Source organism: Pezoporus occidentalis, unplaced genomic scaffold (assembly GCF_034315485.1).
Source record: "Pezoporus occidentalis ecotype Australia unplaced genomic scaffold, CSIRO_AGI_Poc_V1 ctg250, whole genome shotgun sequence".
Lineage (NCBI taxonomy): Eukaryota > Metazoa > Chordata > Aves > Psittaciformes > Psittacidae > Pezoporus > Pezoporus occidentalis.
This window is the reverse complement of record NW_026914395.1, coordinates 1,007,682-1,028,804: the sequence shown is the minus strand read 5'-3', so window position 1 is coordinate 1,028,804 and position 21,123 is coordinate 1,007,682. Positions and strand designations below refer to the sequence as shown.

Here is a 21,123-nt window from a genome sequence, read left to right as displayed (position 1 = left end):
GTGTGGGGTTGTGGCCGGTGGCTCACCCTGTCCCAAGGGGATGCTGTGGTGACACTGGGGATTGTTCGGGATGGTGGAGGGGAACACCAGCCGCAAGCAGCCTTGCTATGGGGTGGCTGGAGGGGAGCACAGGGGCTTCCCACACCTCCAGGCTGAGAATGGGCTGTGACAGCAGTGGCCAGTTCCTGGCATCCTCCTGCCCTGTGCTGGGCTTTGCCGGGGTCACCTCTCTGCAGCAATGGGTGCAGTGTGGAGCCCGGGTGGAAGCAATGGCCCCCAAACTGGTTTGGCCCGTTCCAAACGCTCCCTCTCTGCTTATCTGGCTTCAAAGGGCTCCTGCTGCATCCCACGCACACAAACATCTCCCTGTGATCCCCCGGGGGAGCCCCCTACATCCTAAAATCCCCCAACCCCCCCCAAGCTTTGCCTCCCTCCATCTCCTTTGGGCAGCCCCCAAACCCCTCCTGTTGTACCCATGAGTGCCCCATGGCTCAAGGGGATGCGGTGGGAAGGACACTTTGTCCCACGGCCACGGCGGTGGGGACTAACGGTGACTGTTGGGAGCGTTACAAAGCAGGATGCGACGTGGCTCCAGGGATGGGGCAGTGGGACCCCGGGCACCCCGCAGCCCCCCGGGGCTCACAGCGGGGCCGTCAGCAGCCCCAGGAGCTCACACCTGGCTGCGAGGGGAGCGGGTTTGGAGGCTCATGCAAAACACCCGCCTGTGAAGAGGAGACTGGTTGGGTAGGTCCCGGGGCGGGCCCGCGCTCAGCCCCACGCCCGCTGCACCGGCCCCACTGCAGACGGCATCGCCCACCCTGCACCGGCACCCGCGGTAGCACCCAGGGGTGCCCCTGCCGCCCGGGACGATGCTGCAGGGCAACGGCGCTCCGGGGCCCCCCAGCAAGGTACGTGCCGGCCGGTGCCCAGCGTGGGTCCCCCGGGACACCGGTGCCACCCGCGCCCAGGGTGGGACGGGGCCGCGGGGTCGGGGGCCCCGCTCCGCTCTGCCCGGAGGCTTCGTCCCTGCTCTCGTCGTGCCTCCGTTTCCCCCGCGGGGCTCTCGCACGCGTGCGGTGCCCGACTGCGGCGGCCCCTCCCTTCCCGAAGCGGCACCGGCTTCCCCGGGAGCCGCGTGTGGGACGGGTGTCACCGGCGTCCGGGTGCCCGGGGATGAGGCGCACCCAGGGGCTGGGGTGGCCCCGGGGATGTGGCTCTGTCACCTGCAAAGGGAGGGATAGGGCAGCCTCCAGGCTTGGGGATCAGTGACCGCGTTTGGGATCCGCAGACCGAGTTAATTTAACCCTGTGTCACCCCCACTGTGGGTGGGTCCCCTCGGGAACCCCCGCTTTTTGCTCCAATCGTGGGACTTTTTGTGCCAGTTTGCTACTTTTGAAGCATCCCAGGGCATTCCTCCTCCCGTCCGATGCTTTTCCCTATGAACAAACCGCTTTACAAGGGGAGCGCTGCCCGTTTTGGCTTCAAACCTGCCTCAGCCCCCCCATAAGCCCCATTCCCAGCAGCAGGGCAGTGTCACACCGGTGGGATGGGGGCTCGGAAGGGAGGCGGATCCTGGGGGAACGGGGCTGCCAGCGGGCTCAGGGCCATCCCGGACCCGCTTTGTCCCCGGGGCTGGAGGGGCTCCGGGCCGCCCCCGAGCCCCCCAGTGCTGGCACGGGCTGGGCGGGCAGGCAGCGGCTTGCAGGGAGCGATCCGCCCTCCCCGCCTGCTCCCGGGGGGATCCCGTGATTCAGCCGGAGCGTTGGGAGCGTCCCGCTGAGCTCTGCCAAACGCGGGCACCCGCCGACGCTCCCGTGGGCAGGCGTCACGGGGAGGGAAAAAGGGGGGGCCCTTGGGGTGATCCCTGTACCCACAACGGGTCCGGTGGGACCCATCGGCTAAGGAGGCGGGGGTGGCGGTGTCACCCCCGTTGGCCCCTGGGCATGATGCGATGGTGGCACCGGGGTCTGCGGCCCCGGGGGGTTTGGGGAGGGAAGCAAAGCGGGGACCATCACCCCAAAACAAAGCCAGGTTGGACACGGGCTCGGAGCGAGGCGCTCCAGTGGAAGGGGTCCCTGCCCGTGCCGTTGGAACCGGAGGTGCTTTCAGGTCCCTCCGACCCCAACCTGACTCTGTGACTCCAAACCGCGCACCGCAGCTCCTGCCACCCCACCCCGGCACCCGCCGCTGCTCCTGCTGACGGCGGCACATTCCTTAGGGCCAGCCGCCCTCCTCACCCTCCCAGCACCGCCCCGGTGCTGTCACCGCCGCCTGGCGCAAGCCGCAGCCGGCAGAGCTGGGGCCGGAACGCCGGGGCCGGGCGGGTTCGGGGCGCTGACGCCAGGGGCTGAGCCGCGGCCGCGGTGCCACGCTCCCCTTCAAAGAGCCAGCGCCGGCTCCTGAGCCCCGGCGCTGCGCTGGAGCCACCAGCGCCGTGCCATGAGCAGGGGCAGAGCCCCGGGGCCGAGCACGGCAGAGAACGGACGCAGCTCGGTTCAGGAGTGAGCAGCGCAGCAGGGACTCAGGGGCTGTCGGAGCGATGGGCGCTGGGGCCGTGGGGGTCTCGGGAGCTGCTCACTGCACTGGGGGGTTCGGGGTGTCCCTGGAGGCCGAGGCGGGTGGGGTGAGGCTAATTAGTACCTGTGGTGGCAGCGGCTGAGTCACCGCGTTCGGTTCCGCCGGCGCTGAGCCGCCCCTTCTCGCTTCTTTAGTCATTGTTAGCTCCGGCTTTAATTCCCGGCTCATTTGAAAAGCAAAGCAGGGAGGGCCCGCCCGGTAATTACCGCCAATGAGCCCCTGCTCGGCCCTATGGCGGGCCAGCCCCCCGCCGAAGGGGTTTGCTGGCGGTGGGCAGCCCCGGGGGCTGGGGTCAGTGAGAGCTCTCTGGGGTGCCGGCTGCTCCTAGGGGGTGGCTCAGGGGTCTGGGGCTCTCTGAGGAGGCTGCCTGGGGCTCGCTGGTGGGGCCATGGGCCCAGGGCTCTCCTGGGAGGTTACCTGGAGTCTTGGGTTCATTGGAAGGATGATGTGGGTCTCTAGGGGTCAACAGGGAGATTACGTGGGGTCCGGGTGCAGGGGGGGAGGCCATGTGGGGTCTGGGGATTGCCAGAGGGGCAATCTGGGGGTCTGGGGTTCTCTGTAGTGTCCCCGTGTAGCTCTGGGGCTTTTCTAGGGGTCTTGAGCTCACAGGAGGGCCAATGGGGGTCTCTGAGGCCTCACTGGGGGGGCTCTTTGGGGTCTGTGGCTCACCGGTGGCTCTGCCCACGGTGGGTCTGGCTCTCACCGCTGCAGCCACAGGTACGACCCCCCCCAGACCCCTCGAGGGCATCCTGCTCCCTCGCGCCCTCGTCCCGGCGAGGTCACCGCGGGTGCTGGCACCGGTGTCACCGGTGCTGATGTCACCAGTGTCACTGGTGCTGATGTCACCGGTGTCACCGGTGCTGGCGGCGCTGGGGCCGGGGCGTCCCCTCCCTCCCGGGCGTGGCGGCGCGGGGCGGGCCGGGCTGAGGGAGCCGCCGCCGCTCACCTGCACAGGGCGGCCGCTCGCCTCGGCCTCCGCACCGCCGCCATGCAGGAGACCAACGCGTTCCTGCTCTCGGCCCTGCAGCCCGAGGCCGGGGTGTGCTCGCTGGCGCTGCCGTCGGACCGGCAGCTGGACGGCAGGAGCCGGGAGACGGCCGAGGCCCAGCGGCTGCGCAGCGCCCGCGTGCAGGAGCAGGTCCGCATCCGCATGATGCTGAGGGGCCCCGCGCCCGACCACGGCGACGGCACCAGAGGTGGGAGAACCCCCCCCGTGTCCCCCCCGTGTCCCCCCCGTCCCCCCCACTCCGGGCACACGCGTCTGAACGCGCGTCGGGGGCCCATCGGCCAACACTGGGCTTGGGTTCACACTTCGGAGCGGGGTTTTGGGGGTGCCCCCACCCGGCTGAGCCCCCACCGCACCCCCAGCACCGGGGAAGGGGCTGCACGGCCCCACTGCGGGCTCGTTCTGCCCCACTCAGCGGTCGTGCCTCAGCTTCCCCGCTGCCCCCGGGAGGGTTTGCACTGGGGGGTCCCGCTCCCTGCTTGGGTCGGGGGGGCGGGGGGGGTTCTGCTTGTCCCGGCAGCTCCCTGCCCGTCCCTGCCAGCCTTTGAGCTGCGCCTCTGGCCGGGCTCCAAGCTCCTCCATTAACGTCTGCTCCCGGCCTCCGCCCTGCGCTGCGCCCCGCACCGGTGCCGGGGTTCAGCCGGCCCCGATCCGCGGTGCTGGGGGCCTCGGCGGTGGGGGGAGACGTGAGACCCCCTCGGCACCCCCAGGGCTGCCCCGTGGCGGGTGTGAGTCACGGTCCCATCCCTGCCGGCGCTGGCGATGGCCCCGTGCCCGCCAGCGGCCCTGCGGCGGTGGTGAAGGGGGCGGTGGGGCTGGTCCCGGCTGGGATCCCGTCCCCACAGTGGGATCCCGTCCCCACAGTGGGATCCCGTCCCCAGGGTGGCGGAGCCGGCACTGGGTTTGAGGGTGCCTGGGTTGTTGATCCGGCTACGGCTGAGCCGCCATGTCCTAGCCGAGGTGGCAATTACTCCCTTTGCCGTCGGGGCAGGATGAAAGGCAGGAGGCTGGCACTGCCCCTGGTCAGCAGGCAGGCGAAGGCAGTGTCCTCCTGCTCCCTTGTCCCCTGTGGCTCCTGACGCAGGTCCCTCTGGGATGAGCTGTGGGATCTCTGGTCCCCACGACCCCCCCTTTGGCTGATCCCCCCCCATCTCCCTCCCATAGGCAGTCAGTATGGCACAGCCCTGCGCTCCTCCTTCAGCTCCCGCTCCCAGAGCAATGGTGTGGACCCCAAAGCCTCGGTACGTACTGTGGGGTTCATCCCCTGACCCTGCCCGTCGCTGCGGCAGCTGGGGACGCCAGAGAGACCCAGCCTGGCTGCAGCTTTGGCTGTGCCACCGCTGGTGGGGATGGAGGGGCAGGCTCAGGGCACCCCTCACCCCTGCTCCCCCCGCAGCTCTATCAGCCGCTGACCAAGAAGGACTTCGGCACGCTGAAGGGCAGCGGCTGGTCCTCGCGCTCGGCCGTGGACCTCACCCCGCACAAGCGGATGGCGACCATCAGCAACGGGGGCCTGGCCAAGGGCCGGGGCTACGGCTACGCCATGTCCCAGGCGGCCACCAGCTCCCCGCGGCCCAGCTCCTTCCACGAGCGCAGCTACCGCGCGCGGCAGAACCTGGACACGCTGTCGCTGCGCTCGCTGCGCCTGGCCGAGGGGCCGCTGCCGCCCCACGCCGTGGCTGACGACCGCTACAGCGTCCTCTCGGAGCAGCTGGACTCCGTGGGCCACCGCCCGCTCTACCGGAGCCAGGGCAGCGGCGGCTTCACCCGCTCCTACACCTTCGAGCGGCAGATGAGCGGCGGCTCCAGCGCCAAGGCGGGCTCGGAGTGGCTGGAGGGCAGCGAGGCGCCGCAGAGCCGCACCATCCGCGCGCCCGCCATGCGCACGCTGCAGCGGTTCCAGAGCAACAACCGCTCCCGGCTCAGCACCGGCTCCTTCGGCAGCATCCCCGCGGGCCCGCAGGCCTCGGGAGGCAGCTCCTACCTGGGCATGGTGGAGCACAGCTCCCGTGCGCCCTCGGTGCGCAGCCTGGCCGAGTCCAGCCACCACCTGCAGGACCAGCGCGGGATGGAGATGTACAACGGGCACAGCACCCTGCTCAGCCACCAGTCGGGGGGGTGAGTGACAGCGGGGGTGGCCAGCACCAGCTTGGGCCTTGTCGCCCCCTTAGCTGGTCGAGGGCAAACCCTTCTGTCTATTGCCTGGTGCTACCTTGCTGCGAGGGGTGCGGGAGAAGGGGTGAGATGGAGGCAAATGCCCCATCCCTGGCAGCGTTCAAGGCCAGGTTGGACACAGGGGCTTGGAGCAAGCTGCTCCAGTGGAAGGGGTCCCTGCCCGTGGCAGGGGTTGGAGCTGGAGGAGCTTTAAGGCCCCTTCAACCCAAACCATTCTGTGATTCTATGGTGGGAGTAAGTTGACCCCATAGTGACGGAGCATGGCATGGGCTGGCCCCAGGCATGTCCTGTGTGGGGGTTTAGCTTCTCTCATGGACACATGCTGAGACACCAGGGTAGGAAGATGCTCACTAAGCTGGGTCTGGAATCTCATGCCCAAGAGCGCCGTGGGTTGATGGTTCTCCTCCGAGGTGCAGGCGTGCGGGACCCTTGTGGTTTGCTCTGCCTGTGCCCTCCTCACCGCCCATGGTTCCAGGTTTGACGACATCGACCTGCCTTCGGCGGTGAAGTACCTGATAGCCACGGACCCCAACCTGCAGGTGCTGGGCGCTGCCTACCTCCAGCACAAGTGCTACAGCGACAGCAACGCCAAGAAGCAGGTGAGCACCCGGGGGCAGGACAAGGGGGTGCCCCTGCCCCTTTGCGTGGTGGAGGAGCCCAGGGAGCCCCATCCCCTGCTGTCCCCTCCAGGCCCGCAGCCTGCAGGCCATGCCCAAGCTGGTGAAGCTGTTCAACAGCCCCAACCAGGAGGTGCAGCGCCACGCCACGGGCGCCATGCGCAACCTCATCTACGACAACGCCGAGAACAAGCTGGCGCTGGTGGAGGAGAACGGCATCTACGAGCTGATGCGGACGCTGCGGGAGCCCGACGACGAGCTGCGCAAGAACGTCACAGGTTGGGGAGCACGGCAGGGCCCCCCCCGGGCGGGTGGCACGCGGTGACCCGTCCCATAGGGATGCCGGGGGTGACAGCTTCGTGTTGTCGTTACCCACCCTGTCCCACGGTCGCTCCTGTCCGTGGGTGTTGACGCGAGCCCCCCGCGGTGGGTGCGCTCCCCCCATTCCCGGCACTGAGGATCCCTCTCTGCGCAGGGATCCTGTGGAACCTCTCCTCCAGTGACAACCTGAAGGACCGCCTGGCCCGGGACACGCTGGACCAGCTCACGGACCTGGTGCTGGTCCCGCTCTCGGGGCTGGGGGGCTCGGGTGTCATCCAGCAGAACCCCTCAGAGGCCGAGATCTTCTACAACTCCACCGGCTTCCTCAGGTACCTGCTGGGGCGGCTCCGGTCCTCGCACCGTGGGTACAGGTTTGGGTGGAGCAGGAGACACCACGCGTGCTGTGCACGTAGGGAGCAAGGCCTCCAGAGCCCCTTTCTGCGTCCCCATCCCTTGCAGCACTCGTGCATCAAGGCAAAGCCTGGGCAGCCCCATGGGACAGGGACCAGCTGCCCTCCCCGCGGTGGTCCTAGGGCCACGAAGGGGTGGCCGTGGGGGAGCCCCTTCTTGCTGTGATGAACCCACGCTCCCCATGCAGGAACCTCAGCTCTGCCAGCCAGCAGACCCGGCAGAAGATGCGCGAGTGCCATGGGCTGGTGGATTCCATGATCCATTATGTGAACAGCTCCCTGGAAGTGGGCAAGTCAGAGGACAAGGTGAGCCCCAGGAGCTGGGAGGCTTTGGGTGCCCTCGGATGTGGTCCTGCTCCCCGTCTCCTGGCAGCCTGGCCATCGCGGTGCAAAGGCCCATCTCGACGGGATGGTGGGAAAACCAGCCCGGCTCCATCTGGGCTTACTGGGCACCGCTGGTGGCATTGGGGCGACCCTGATGGAGCCCCATGGGGATGCGCCGTTAGAGATGCCCCGTCAGGCGCCACAAGGACTGACACCCCCGTGCCCCATCTCCCCCACCCAGAGCGTGGAGAACGCGGTCTGCGTCCTGCGCAACCTCTCCTACCGCCTGTACGACGAGATGCCCCCGTCCTCGCTGCAGCGCCTGGAGGGCCACCGGCGGAGCACCAGCAGCACGGTGACGGGGGAGCTGGTGGGCTGCTTCAGCCCCCAGAGCAAGAAGGCGCGAGAGGTCAGCGCCGGGGTTGGGGGGGCGCTGGGACCGTGTCCCGGGGCTGGGGTGGCAGCGGGAGGATGCGGCCGGCAGCGAGGTGATGCTGGGCGGAGGTGGATGCGGGGCGGAGGTGGACGCCGGCCTCGGCTCAGGGCTGGCACACGCGGATGAGCTCAGCGCAGGTGATTCAGGAGCGTGGCGTGAATCAGGGCGCTGAGCCCCCGCTCTGCCGCGCCACGGGTGTGACACAGCCGGCACGGGCTGCCCGGGGCTTGAGGCCGGGCGCGGGGGGACTGCGGGGTGCTGCAGGGGGACTGAGGGGTGCTGCAGGGGGACTGAGGGTGCTGCAGGGGACTGAGGGTGCTGCAGGGGGACTGAGGGTGCTGCAGGGGACTGAGGGGTGCTGCAGGGGGACTGAGGGTGCTGCAGGGGACAGAGGGGTGCTGCGGGGGGACTGCGGGGTGCTGCAGGGGGACTGGGGGGTGCTGCAGGGGGACTGGGGGGTGCTGCAGGGGGACTGAGGGGTGCTGCAGGGGGACTGGGGGGTGCTGCGGGGGGACTGAGGGGTGCTGCAGGGGGACTGAGGGGGGCTGCAGGGGGACTGGGGGGTGCTGCAGGGGGACTGAGGGGTGCTGCAGGGGGACTGGAGGGCATGCACAGGGACGTGAGGTGCTGCAGGTAGACGGGTGCTGCAGGGGGACTGGGGGTGCTGCAGGGGGACTGGGGGGTGCTGCAGGGGGACTGAGGGTGCTGCAGGGGGACTGGGGGTGCTGCAGGGGGACTGGGGGGTGCTGCAGGGGGACTGAGGGGTGCTGCAGGCAGACTGGGGGGTGCTGCAGGGGGACTGAGGGGTGCTGCAGGGGGACTGGGGGTGCTGCGGGGGGACTGAGGGGTGCTGCAGGGGGACTGAGGGGTGCTGCAGGGGGACTGGGGGGTGCTGCAGGGGGACTGAGGGGTGCTGCAGGGGGACATCCCGGCGGCTCCAACAGCACCCTCCCCACAGCACTACCTGAACGCGGACATCGTCACCTTCACGGAGGTCTCCAAGGACCCCAAGGGCATGGAGTGGCTCTGGAACCCGCAGATCGTGGGCATCTACAACCGGCTGCTGCAGCGCTGCGAGCTCAACAAGCACACCACGGAGGCGGCCTCGGGCGCGCTGCAGAACATCACCGCTGGGGACCGCAGGGTGAGGGCGCGGGGGGGTCCGGGGGGGGGATGCCACGTCTGGCCTGGGTGTCCCCATCACCGCACCAGTCACAGGGCTGGGATGGGATGCACCTTCATGTGGGCTGGTACCGGTCTGTCCTGGGTGGGGAACGTGTCCGTCGCACCACTCACCACCCAGGCATGGGTGACCCGACCTGGCCCTGTTGAGCAAGAGGAGGAGGAAGAGGAGGGGGCAGTGGGCGTCCCGTTGGGTCCCATTGGCGTCTCTGAGCAGTGTGTGCCCCGCAGTGGGCGGGCGTGCTGAGCCGCCTGGCGCTGGAGCAGGAGCGCATCCTGAACCCGGTCCTGGACCGCGTCCGCACCGCCGACCACCACCAGCTGCGCTCCCTGACCGGGCTCATCCGCAACCTGTCCCGCCACGCCCGCAACAAGGACGAGATGTGTGAGTGTGGGGAGGAGCCCGGCGCCCGCCCTCCGCCCTCTTCCTCCTCACCCTGCCCTCCAGTTACCTCCAGCACCCTCCTGCCCACTGCGTCCCTGCTCTCATGCATGCGGTGGCCGCTCCATCCCCAGGACCAAACACCCCCCACACGCTGCGCTCCGCCTCCAGCCCCACCGTCCCGTTGGCTTTGTCCTCGTCCCCGCAGCTCCCATCCCGGGTGCCCAGGCAGAGGCTTGAGGCATCCCTGGTGCTGGTCCCTCCGTCCCCTCAGTGCACCCCGAGGCTGCCGCGTGTGCCCGGTGCAGCCGCCGGCCCTGACGCGCTGCCCTCGCCCGCAGCCACCAAGGTGGTCAGCCACTTGATCGAGAAGCTGCCGGGCAGCATCGGGGACAAGGCTCCGCCGGCCGATGTCGTCGTGAACATCATCGCCGTGCTCAACAACCTGGTGGTGGAGAGCCCCATGGCCGCCCGCGACATCGTCTACTTCGATGGCCTCAGGAAGCTCTTCTACATCAAGAAGAGGAGGGACAGGTGGGGGCTCCTCTCTGCTCTGCTCACACCCGGGCTCCGGTCCTGCCCTGCCCCTGTTCCCCTGGTCCGGTGAGGGCTCCCTTCCCAAGGCTTGGTGTCGGGAGGCCCCAGAGCAGCTCAGAGTGGCCTCATTGGCCACGTCCTCTGGACACCCCCCCATGGGCTGGGGTGCAGTCACCTTTTCCCATCTGGGTGCTCCTCACCGCTCACTGCTTGCCACCCTGTACTCTGCGGTGGGCTCCAGCCTTTACTCTTCTGCCTCTTCCCACCAGTGTTGTCTTCAGCCCCTAGGGCCCTTCTGGGGTGGGATCCTTGGGTTGATGGGCACTACCCTGCGTGCACTGGTACCCAAAGCTCATTGCACCCTGTCCCTGGCCAGCTCGGACAACGAGAAGTCCTCCCGAGCAGCAGCCAGCCTCCTGGGCAACATGTGGCAATACAACAAGCTCCACCGGGACTTCAAGATGGTGCGTACCAGCCTCCGTGTCCCGTCCCACCGGTGGGGTCCTGGGGTGGGTCCTGAGGGAGGCAAGGCCACGGGCTTCACCCTGAAAAGCCACAACCCAAAGACTTGGAACAGTCTCACAGTGCCCAAAGGGGCTGCAGGGAACCTGGAGAGGGGCTTGGGACAAGGGCCTGTAGGGACAGGCCAAGGGGAATGGCTTGAACCTGCCCGAGGGGAGACTGAGCTGAGCTCTGAGGCAGAAGCTCTTCCCTGGGAGGGTGCTGAGGCGCTGGCACAGGGTGCCCAGAGAAGCTGTGGCTGCCCCATCCCTGGCAGTGCTCAAGGCCAGGTTGGACACAGGGGCTTGGAGCAAGCTGCTCCAGTGGAAGGGGTTGGGATTGGGGCTGGAGGAGCTTTGAGGTCCCTTCCAGCCCAAACCAGGCTGGGATGTTGGGATTACCTGGAATGCTCCCAGGCGCACAATGGGCCCCAGCTCCATGATTCCCCCTCCTGAAGGGGTGGGATGTCCCCAGAGCATCGTCCCCGCGCTGGTCCCTGCCCTGGTGGGGTTGATGCCGGGGCACAGTGGCTCCGTGCGCGCACTCCCGGCCGCCGGGGAGGCGCGGGCAGGGGGTGACCGTGTCCACGTGTGCTTGCAGAAGGGGTACCGCAAGGAGGACTTCCTCGGGCTCTGAGGACACCGGGATCGCGCTGCCCTGTGCTGCCTCCTCGGCTGCTCACCACCGGACCCCGCTCCGTAGCGTAGACCCCGCTGCGTCCCCCGCGCCCCCACCGGGTCCCTTCCCCGCATGGGGACGTTCGTCCTCGCTCCTGCCCAGCCCCAACCCCAGCCCCTGCTTTTGGCCTCGCTGGGACCACAGTTAGCGAGGGGCTGCCCCATGGCACCCAGGGGTGCTCAGAGCTGGGGACCCTGCAGGCTCCGGGCGGGGCCTGGCTGCACAGCAAAGCTTGGCTCGTGGCTCAGCGGGAGCTGCAGGCTTTGGGGAGCTCCTGCAGGGAGGTGGGGAGGGGGCTTCCCAAATCACCGTGCTCCAGGGGCTGGTGTGGGGCACTCCGTGGGGTGCACAGGCTCTGCCCTGCCTGGGGCAGGGACGGGGGGACGGGGCTTTGCGTGGCCCAAGGGATGCTCAGGGAGGTCTGAGCTGGCTTCCCAGGTGTTAGGGGGTGCCCGGTGGCTGTAAGGAGCTGGGAAGCTCTATTGGTGTGCGGCGGTGCCAATTCCCCCCTTTGCAGGGGTGGGCTGGGGGGTGACTGAGGCTGCCCATGCCCTCTCTGCAAGGAGCCCCCCAGGGACTGTCCCCTCTTCGGTGGCTGCTCTGCTCCGCTCCGGGCTGGGCCTGGCCCCTGCTGCACGAGCAGGATTTGGGTAGGGCCAGGTTGTGTTTGCTGGGTGGTGTCTCCCCGTGGGGTGGGGAGATGCTCTGGGTGTGCTGGGTGCTCTCTGGGTGCTGGGTGCCCTGTGGGTGCTGTGGGTGCCTGGCACAGGCAGGGGGGGTGCCGGGTCAAAGCTCTCCCTGTCGGGGGTGCGGGTGTCTGTGGGGTGGCTTTGCTCTGCCTGCGGGTGTGGGGCTGGGGGGACCCTGCTGTGCTTGGGGTGCTGTGTACCCCCTTTGGGACACCAGGTAGAGAGGGGAGGCTGGGGGCAGCGGGTGGCACAGCTGGTGTTGGTGTCACCCATCAGTGCTTGGCACCCACATGGCCCAGGCCGGGTGTCTCGGTGCCGTTGTCCTCTCCATTCTCATGTAGAAACACCCTGAGCCCTGCGTGTCCCCAAATAAAGCCTTGAACGCTGCCTGCTGCTGTCCCCCCGCTACGCCGTGAGCCCCGCTGCCCGCCGGGTGCTGCTGCGGGTTGGTGCAATGGGGACAGGATGTGGCCCAGGGATGGGACCAGCACCACCAGCCACGGTGCGGACAGACCCGCTGGTGGCACCCGCATCCCTGCAGGGGGATGGGACCCACTCTGTGCAGCAGTGTTTTATTGCCACGGGGGTTGCCATGGAAGAGGGGGTGCCAGGGCCACCCCCAGCAGGCCATTCCCTTGGCACTGGGGCATGTTTCTTCTCAGAGCATCCCCCATCCCAGTGCTGGTCCATCAGGCAGAAAAACGCCGCTGCTGCACAGGGCGAAGGAGAGGGGCCCAGCACCCGAAGGTGCCCAGGCACCATGGGCTGCGGTGTCCCTTGGTGATGGTTTCCCACCATGGGGCGTGCTGCCGGAAGGATCCTTTTCCTACTGCGACCTTGGCTGTGGTCCCACGGCAGAGCCCGGGCTCCCCCAGCCCTGCTGTGTCCACGCAGCCCGTGGGAAGGGCCCCGCTCACACGTCGTCCTCTGTCACCAGGCAGTAGAAGTCCGTGCGGGCGCCGTAGTTGCGGGACCCCAGGTCCGAGACGTCGATCTCTGCTCTCTGCCCGTCCCTGAGCTGCGGCTGCCCCGTCCCGGCAGGCACCGGCGCGGCGAGGCGCGGAGGAGGGGGGCTCCGGAACACGCACTCCCGGAGGCCTGGAGATGGGGCAGATGGGTTAGGATGGGCCGGGGGTGGTGGGGAAGGGGCTGAGCCTCTTGGGAGGGTGAAGCACAGCCCAAACGGGACCTGCAGCGCGCATCTGCCCCCCCCCCAGGTGGTCAAGGGGACAAGGACTGTACCCAGGTCCCCATCCGGGTGCAGGTCTTCGCCGCTGTCCAGGTAGCTGCTGTGCAGGATCAGCATGGGGTCCTTGTCCTCCTGCAGCTGGGTCTGCGGGTCCCCCACGGGCCCCTGGAAGGACACCCTGCGGGGCAGGGCCAGGCACAGCTCCTTCCAGAAGTCGGACGAGGGGGTCTGTGTGGGGCAGGGGGAGATGGGCAGCGCTGGGAGCGCCACCAGCCCAGCCCAGCCCCATGCAGGGCTCGGTGGGGCTCAGCTCATTCTTCCCTGCACCGGGAGCTGAGCCAAGGCCAGGGCTGTGCTGGTGGAGAAACCGGCCCGACCGGCTGGGACGCTCCGAAGCTCCGCTCCCAGCCTGGCCCTGGCATGGCCGGAGCAGCTTCACCCCGAGAGCTGAGGCTTCACGCTGGTGCCTTGGCTGGGGCAGACCCCGGGGGGCTCCTGACCCGGGCGTGGGGACCCAGCACCAGCTCGGGGCTGGTTTGGTTGGGTGTTTGCTCTCTAATAGCGAGTCCCCGTTAGGAGCAGCAAAGCTCAGGGAGCAGCCCCGGAGTGCTGTGGGGAGGCTGACGGAAACTGGGGTGCTGGGACGGCAGTGGGGGGGTGCTGGGACGGCAGTGGGGGGGTGCTGGGACGGCAGTGGGGGGGCTGCTGGGACAGGTCCTGCTCGGCTCTCACCATGGAGCCTGCTCGCCACAGCAGCAGGGTCACGGCGCCGCGGTGCTGCCGCAGCAGGGTGATGGCGGGGTGGTGGATCTCCCGGTACTGGCTCTCGAAGACGATGAAGATGGGTTTCTTGGAAAGCTCCAGCAGCCTCCAGAGCCCTTCCCTGTGAGACAACGCTGTGCCAGAGCCGAGCACCCGCCGGCTCCTCTGCCCCGGGCGCGGGCAGGACCCGCTCCTACCTGAAGCTGCTGTTGCACCAGTCCTGCTCCAGGTACGCGATGGAGAGCACCACGATGAGGCGCCGGCTCACGTTCATGATCAGGTCTGCTGATGGCTCTGCAGGGAAAGGGGGGTCAGCCCCGGGGTGCCGCTGTGAGCCTGGCCCGGCCCCGCACGGGGCTGCTCCCACCTGCGTTGGGCAGGATGGTTTGCTCGTCCAGGAAGAGCTTGTATCCGTAGCGGTTCTCCAGCTGCGGCTTCACGATGAAGTGGACGAACTTGCGGTCATCCGGGGCGGGGGCGTGGGACACGTAGGCATCGTAGAGCTTCCCGTCTGCGGATGGCACGGCAGGCAGGGGGTGATGCTGGGGGGGTCCCAAGGGGACACCGCCCCGGTGCCCTGCCCGGGGTCTCACCGTTGATCTCCAGCTCTCCATAGCGGTTCCGGTACCAGAGGAGCACGTTGAGGCGGCAGCGCACGTAGAGCCCGGCGGCCAGCATGAGGAGCACCAGGACCAGGAGGGCTGCCAGCACCGCGGGCACGTGCCCTGCCAGCTCTGCAAGCACAGGAATGGCACGGTGAGCTGAAGGACTGGCGGCGGATTTAGGGGTTTGGGGTAGGGCACCAGTGGGGTGCAATGCCCCACCACCCACCTCGATGGTCCCCACGGGGCTGCTGCTCCTGCCCGTGGCAAGTGGGACCTCCTTGGAGGTGTCCTTTTGTCCCACTGTGTCCCTACCTGCTCTCCGCAGGGTGAAGGTGGCCGTGGCATTGCTGACCCAGCAGGCAAACACCCCGAAGTCGCTGTCTTGTGTGAGGTTGAGCTGCAGGACGCTGCTGAGGAGCTGCTCCGAGGCATTCGGGGCAAACCTGTGGGGAGACGGGGCCGTTGTGGGTTGGGCTGTGCAGCGACCACCCCGACAGACACACACACCCCCATGGTGTGCTGCTTACCAGGCCGTGTCCTGGCTGCTGCCGTTGCCCAGCCACTGCCCGTCCTTGCTCCATGCGGGGCTGTGCTGGCAGAGCCCGGTGCCCGCCCAGCGCACAGTGCAGTTCAGCACCACGCGGGCGCCCAGTGCCAGCTCCAGTGTCTGGTTGGTGGCGGGGACCAGGACCTCGGGGGGGACGCTGCAGGGGTCTGGGGGCACACGGGAGGAGCGGTGAAGCCAGGGCAGGGAGTGGGACCCCGTGGGGGCTCCATCGCTGCTGGAAGTGCTGAGCTCCCATCCTGCACCCACCTGCCATGGTGAGCCGGGGCGCCGCGCCGGGAGCTGCCGCATCACCGGCACCAGGAGGGCCCCGCGCTGCCGGCTCTTCCGGGGTCAGAGTCCATCCGGCACCGGTGCGGGGCGGCCGGGCCTGGAACGGGTCAGACACGGCCCCGGGAGTGCTGGTGGCTGCGGGCGGGCAGCACAGGGAGCGCCCCGGGGGTCCCCATGGGTGCGGGTGGGGGGCAGCGGGCGCTGCTCTGGGGCTTCCCGGTCACGGTGACAGCTCCCTGCAGCCCCGCAGCCAGGCAGGGGGTGGTTAATGACCAACCAGGGGCTGCAGGACGCTGAAGCGTGGCTTCGGCTCAAGCCAGGGGCCAGGGAGGGGACACGAGCCGCAGCTGTGGTTCAACCATGGGGCGAGATGTCCCCATGGCTGTGTCTGGGGGCTCAGTGGGACCCTGTGCATGCCACCAACACCCTGTCTTGGCTGCAGTGCTGCTTCAGCCTGTGCGCCCATTGAAACGGCGAAGTGAGCAGTGGGGTGGTTTGGTTTAATTAAGGCTTATGGGGGACCTGAGAGCAGCTCCAGTGCCTAAAGGCAAGGAAAGAACCTGGAGAGGGGCTTGGGACAAGGGCCTGGAGGGCCAGGCCAAGGGGAACAGCTTGAACCTGCCCGAGGGGAGACTGAGATGAGCTCTTAGGCAGAAGCTCTTCCCTGGGAGGGTGCTGAGGCGCTGGCACAGGGTGCCCAGAGAAGCTGTGGCTGCCCCATCCCTGGCAGTGCTCAAGGCCAGGTTGGACACAGGGGCTTGGAGCAAGCTGCTCCAGTGGAAGGGGTTGGGATTGGAGCTGGAGGAGCTTTGAGGTCCCTTCCAGCCCAAACCAGGCTGGGACTCTGTGATTTACAGGAACAGGCTTCCCACCCTGTGAGCTCCTGGTGTTGAGCTCAGCGGGTGCAGCTCTCTCCTCGCATTAGGAGGCTCAGCGCGTTGCTGCCCCGCAGCCATGCCTGGGGCCAGGCACAGCAACACAAGGTGCAGGTGGGGGGAGCACGAGGACGGTGCCCGGGGACCGGGGGAACGGGCCCCCGGCTGGTATCACTCAGTCAGCAGCAGCATCGCTGCAAGGGCCCGCGGGAGGGGGCCCAGGGAGGACACGGGTAAATGACAGCAGTGGGACAGGGCACTGCTGCAATGGGGGAAGCAGGGCCCGGCAGTGGGGCCGGGCTCCTCCATCCCTGGACACCTGCAGGAGCACCGGGAGCAGGCACTGGGTGCGCTTTGGGATCAAGGACGTGACGGTGCTGGTGGCTCCGCAGGGCTGGGAACACGTCCCACGGAGCAGGAGCAGCAGGGACCAACACCTTCCCGGCTGTCCTGCCCCACAGCCTCCTCTAGCCCTGTGCCAAACTGGTTTGGGCATCAGTGGGGCTGGGGAGGCCCTGGAGGAGCTGAATCTGCTGCTGGTGTGGCCGGGGAAGGGGGTCTGCAGCAGTGCTGTGAACCGAGGCTCATTGCTTCCCTCTGGCACAGCAGCGCTGGTGCCAGGCGTGGGGTGAAGCTGGGTCAAGGTCCAAGAGGGACGGTTGTAACGTGTTCAGCTTGAGCTGAAGTGGCTCATTCCTGAAGGTTAGCTGCGTGGCACCAGGGACGGAAGAACAGGGGACAGAGAGGAGGCGGCCCACCCAGTTTTTGCATGGGGAAGGGGATGGGAGATGCTACACCAGGGAGCCGAGGGCCTTTCCCTGCCTGGTGGGGATGATCCAGCTCTGCTTGGTGCTGCCTGGCTGCGGCACTTGTAAATCGTTTCAAACAGTCCCAGGCTGGTTTGTGTTGGAAGGGACCTTAAAGCTCATCCAGTTCCTTTAGGCACTGGGACACTGCTGGTCAGAAGGAAGCGCCAGCACGATACAGCCTGGCCAGAGAGCTCAAGGCCGCCCTGAACACCCATCTGGGGCCTCTTTGCTCTGGGGCAAGAAATGTCAGTGGGTGCCCCGAGGGTGGCCGGTGTCAGGGCTGCGACTGGAGGGAGGAGCACAGGTTAAGGGGCAGCAGCACGCTCCCATTCCCCAGCTCTTGGCGCTGGGGACACCCGGCTCTGCTCCAAGCACAGCAGAGCACTGCATGGGCGCTGCGTGGTGGTCGGCAACGGTTTGGGCTGCAGCGTGCCCCCAAAGCACCGGCAAGGGAACACGAGGCAGGGAGCAAGCGGGAGAGCCGAGGAGCAGCAGGGCTGGTGGGGAGAGGGCAGAGCCCCGCTGGCCCCATCCAGGCCATGGGCACGGAAGGGGAAGCAGAGGAGAAGCTGCATTTACCTTCAGCGCTTCCCGTGCCCGGCCGCGGCTCCTGCCCTCGCTGCCCCCGTGCCGCTCTCTGCTGGTTCCTTCCTCTTTCCTTCCCTTTGGGATCGGTTTATGCGCTCCCGTGCCAGCCCCTGCCCTGTGCCCCCAATGGCAGGGCTGCACCAGGGCTCGGTCCCTCCTCCCCTGCTCCACCTCCGGCTCACCTGAACCTGCCGTGACCGCGGCCCGGCTCTAGGGGAGGGGAAAAGGGGGACAGGGAGGGGGAAGCAGCGCGCCCGGGGATCCCGCAGTGCTCCCAGCGAGCTCCTGGGGGTGCTGGGGCGGGATGGAGCCCGCACCGCCACCACCGGTAATACCGGATCTGCAGCCGGGGGCTTGCACCGGACTGTGCCGGGGGTGAAGGTGTCTGACGTGGGGAGAGCCTGGGGCAGAGCCGGTGTCTGGGGCTCTGCTTTGCTGAGCACTGGCAAACTCGGTGCTCTCTGGCTTCGTGGAGGTGAGTTACTGATGGAGGGAGGGGGGAAAGGCTGGGCCCATGGGAATACTGCGGGCTCCTGTTTCCTTCCCCTTGGCCATGTTAAAAGCCTCTTGGACAGGTGAAAGCAGGTCTGTGGCTGCTCTGGTCAGAGGGAACTGGACCCAGCCAAAGGGCCGGCATCACTGGTAATGATAACCGAGATGGCAGCAGCCTTGAGGAGCAGGACTTGAGCTGTTGGGTGAGGAGCAGCTCCCCAGGACCCGGCTTCAGTGAGCGCTTGAGCCCAGACCCGCCCCGTGTGCTGGGCTGTACCCCCAGAGCGTGAGCAGCAGCTCAGGGAGGGGATCCTGCCCCTCTGCTGCGTGAAGGGGAGACCTGAGAGCAGCTCCAGTGCCTGAAGGGGCTGCAGGGAACCTGGAGAGGGGCTTGGGACAAGGGATGGAGGGACAGGCCAAGGGGAATGGCTTGAACCTGCCCGAGGGGAGACTGAGCTGAGCTCTTAGGCAGAAGCTCTTCCCTGGGAGGGTGCTGAGGCGCTGGCACAGGGTGCCCAGAGAAGCTGTGGCTGCCCCATCCCTGGCAGTGCTCAAGGGCAGGTTGGACACAGGGGCTTGGAGCAAGCTGCTCCAGTGGAAGGGGTCCCTGCCCGTGGCAGGGCTTGGAGCTGGAGGAGCTTTGAGGTCCCTTCCAGCCCAAACCCGGCTGGGATTCTGTGTTGGGAGCCTTTGCAGGCCCCAGGCACAGACTGCACGGGCTTTGGGCATAGCAACGGCACAACAGCAGCCTCCGCTGGTGAAACACCAACGTGCCCCTCAGCCGTGCCCCACAGCCCTGCCCCACAGCCGTGCCCCACAGCCCTGCCCCACAGCGGTGCCGCCCCTGTCTTTGGGGCCAGAGCGGGCAGCAAAGGGGCTCTTTTCCTCCTGGGAGGCCCCAGACGCAGCAGGAGGAGGCGGGCGGGGACGGTGTCGGCTCCCAGCACCCTCCTCACCTCCCCCGGAGCCTGCGGTGCGTGAGCAGCCGCGGGAGGGGCCCCTGCGGCCTTCCCCCGGCCCCACCGCGGACACAGCGGCTCTGCCTGCGCCGGGCGGGGAAGGCATCGAGCCCCGGGCGCAGCGGGGCTGCCGCAAGGAGCTGCTCCCGCCCGGGCCTTCCCCGCCCGGCTCCCGCCGCCCATGGCCGCTCCCGCCCGCCCCGGTTGCATGGCAACAGCCCGCCGGAAGCGCGCCCGCGCGGTGCACGCTGGGAGTTGTAGTCCCGCGTCCCCTGAGCCCCCCCTGCGGCTGCCGCCGCCGCACTACCGCTCCCAGCGTGCCCCGCGCCAAGCGACATGGCGGCGGCGGGAGGCGGCGTGCACCGGGGCCCCCCCATCACCGGGGAGCTTCCGTGCGGGGATGGAGGCGGGTGGGGATGGCGCCCGCTGAAGCGAGCGTGCGGGTTGCGGGTAGGTCTGTGCGCACGGTCGCTCGGCGGGGCGCCGCCGGTCCCCAGTCGTGCTGGGGCGGATTGTGTGGGATACCGGTGCTGCGGGCCTCGTGTGGGGCAGGGTACCGGGGGAGCGCTGCTGCGGTGGGAATGGGCCCTCGGCCCGTGCCCCCCAGCGAGGAGCCGCCTGCGTGGCCAGGGCCGCGGGTGCTGAACGAGCCCCTCCAGGGAGGGCCCCGCTGGTGCCCGCAGCAGCGCGGTCCGGCTGCCGGAGCGGTGTGAGCGGGTCTGGGCGCTCATCGCAGCGAGCGAGCCCGAGCCCTGGCGAGGAGAGGGTTTGGCAGCAGAACGGGAGCCCGTGGGGCCTTGCTTGTCCGTCAGAGGGCCTCGCGTGGGTGAGTTACAGTCGAGGAGTGGAGGTGGTTTCGGTCTCAGGGCGGGAATGAGGGCTGGGAGCGGGGCTGGTGTCAGGATGTGTCCCTGCCACATCCCAAGTGGGTCTCCATGCTCCTGGGAGGGGAGGTGTGAGGCCGAGCTAACGCCGGTGCCTTTCTCTGCGGTTCTCAGGCACGTGGAGAGTCCCAGCTCTGCATGTGAACCCTCCACTGAGCCCTCCTGAGCTGAGGCTGTGTCCTGCAGCCCCTGCCCTGCCGCCTCCTGCATCGCTGCAGCACAAGATGCTCCCTGTGAGCCAGCGGGTGAATGAGGATTACAGTGTGAGCCCATTAACAGCCAGTTCCTGATGCATGACAGCTTGAAGCTAATGACATGAAAGCTCTTTAGAGCTGCCAGGTGACTGTGTTCCAAGGCCATTGATATGAAGCCGGGGTTTGCTTCCAAGTCCCAGAAGCGAGGATACTGCTGCAGGATGAGGAGCCGTGTAGCAACAGACCCTGAGTCACGATCCTGTTCCTCTCTCAGGGCTGCTGAGGACTCTTAATTACAGGACAAGACAAATCAGCCCTAATGAAGTACTTGTTCCTGACCTGAGGTGCTGTTTGCTTATCTGTGTCTCCCTGAGCTCGCGGGTGGCTGTCACTGCTGTTACATGTGCAGGCGCCCACACGACCACGCTGTGGCACCCACATCTCGTTCAGGTTATCCCAGAATTCCCCTCTGGCACAGGAGGCACCTCTTGGCATTTTGTAGAGGAGGGGATGGAAGGGTGGAGCTCGGGGTTAAACTGACAAACCAGTTACGGTTTCCAGTTCTTTAAAGCTTCAAGAGGCTTTGGTGGATTTGTCCTCCAGTTTACAAGGACCATAAGGAGGCTGGAAATGGAGCTGGGGTCACCCAGCCCGTGCTGCTGCCTCCCCTTTAACTGCAATTAGGGACATTGAAGAGAAAAGCTTTTCCCCCGGACGCTTGCAAACCCAGTTTGGTGAGGCTGTGCAGGTCTGACCTAAGGGGAGGGGAACCTCCTGGGCATCAAAGGGCTGTTCCTGCACTCACAACGAGTGAAGTCACATATCTGAGGGCACGTTATCGGTCCTGGGCAGCTCTTTATCAATCCTGGGCAGCAACGAGCAGAGACTTTGTTCCTTAAGCACAAATAGCTGCCTGGAGTCAGGAAGCGAGTTGCTGAAGGCAGACCTGGCAGAGAGCAAAGCTGGAGGCTGGGAATGCACATGGGTGAGACGGGCTGCAGTGCTGCTGTGCCACGGGTCCAGCCTGGCTCTAACCCCTATGAGATGGGCTGCAGTGCTGCTGTGTCCAGCCTGGCTCTAACCCCTGTGAGAT

The 21,123-nt window shown here is 67.6% G+C and overlaps 2 protein-coding genes across 2 annotated transcripts; one reads left to right on the top strand and one right to left on the bottom strand.

Moving 5' to 3' along the window:
* Positions 1-823: 823 nt before the first annotated feature.
* PKP3 (plakophilin 3) lies at positions 824-11,439 on the top strand. Its single transcript, XM_062623346.1, has 14 exons — positions 824-908; positions 3,605-3,773; positions 4,748-4,824; positions 4,980-5,701; positions 6,234-6,357; positions 6,449-6,653; positions 6,851-7,025; positions 7,295-7,412; positions 7,672-7,839; positions 8,825-9,010; positions 9,280-9,433; positions 9,772-9,964; positions 10,344-10,431; positions 11,069-11,439. Exons 1-14 carry the CDS (start codon positions 870-872, stop codon positions 11,102-11,104), a joined length of 2,454 nt encoding a protein of 817 aa, XP_062479330.1. The 5' UTR covers positions 824-869; the 3' UTR covers positions 11,105-11,439.
* A 952-nt stretch (positions 11,440-12,391) lies between these two features.
* On the bottom strand, positions 12,392-17,619 carry SIGIRR (single Ig and TIR domain containing). The gene is made up of 10 exons (XM_062623345.1): positions 17,493-17,619; positions 15,206-15,326; positions 14,919-15,105; positions 14,704-14,834; positions 14,380-14,520; positions 14,154-14,297; positions 13,984-14,080; positions 13,757-13,907; positions 13,078-13,252; positions 12,392-12,933 (listed from the first exon to the last, which is right to left on the bottom strand). The coding sequence occupies exons 2-10, from the start codon at positions 15,210-15,212 to the stop codon at positions 12,749-12,751; spliced, it is 1,218 nt and encodes a 405-aa protein (XP_062479329.1). The 5' UTR covers positions 15,213-15,326; positions 17,493-17,619; the 3' UTR covers positions 12,392-12,748.
* Positions 17,620-21,123: the final 3,504 nt, after the last annotated feature.

Bases quoted from the DNA above. Each gene is read 5' to 3' on its own strand.
- PKP3 (XM_062623346.1), top strand. From the start codon at position 870: ATGCTGCAGGGCAACGGCGCTCCGGGGCCCCCCAGCAAG. The intron at 909-3,604 runs GTACGTGCCGGC...TCGGCCCTGCAG, and splicing joins CTCCGGGGCCCCCCAGCAAG to CCCGAGGCCGGGGTGTGCTC. The intron at 7,413-7,671 runs GTGAGCCCCAGG...TCCCCCACCCAG, and splicing joins TGGGCAAGTCAGAGGACAAG to AGCGTGGAGAACGCGGTCTG.
- SIGIRR (XM_062623345.1), bottom strand. The intron at 14,521-14,703 runs GTAGGGACACAG...CTGTGCTTGCAG, and splicing joins CTTCACCCTGCGGAGAGCAG to AGCTGGCAGGGCACGTGCCC. The intron at 13,908-13,983 runs GTAGGAGCGGGT...GTTGTCTCACAG, and splicing joins TGGTGCAACAGCAGCTTCAG to GGAAGGGCTCTGGAGGCTGC.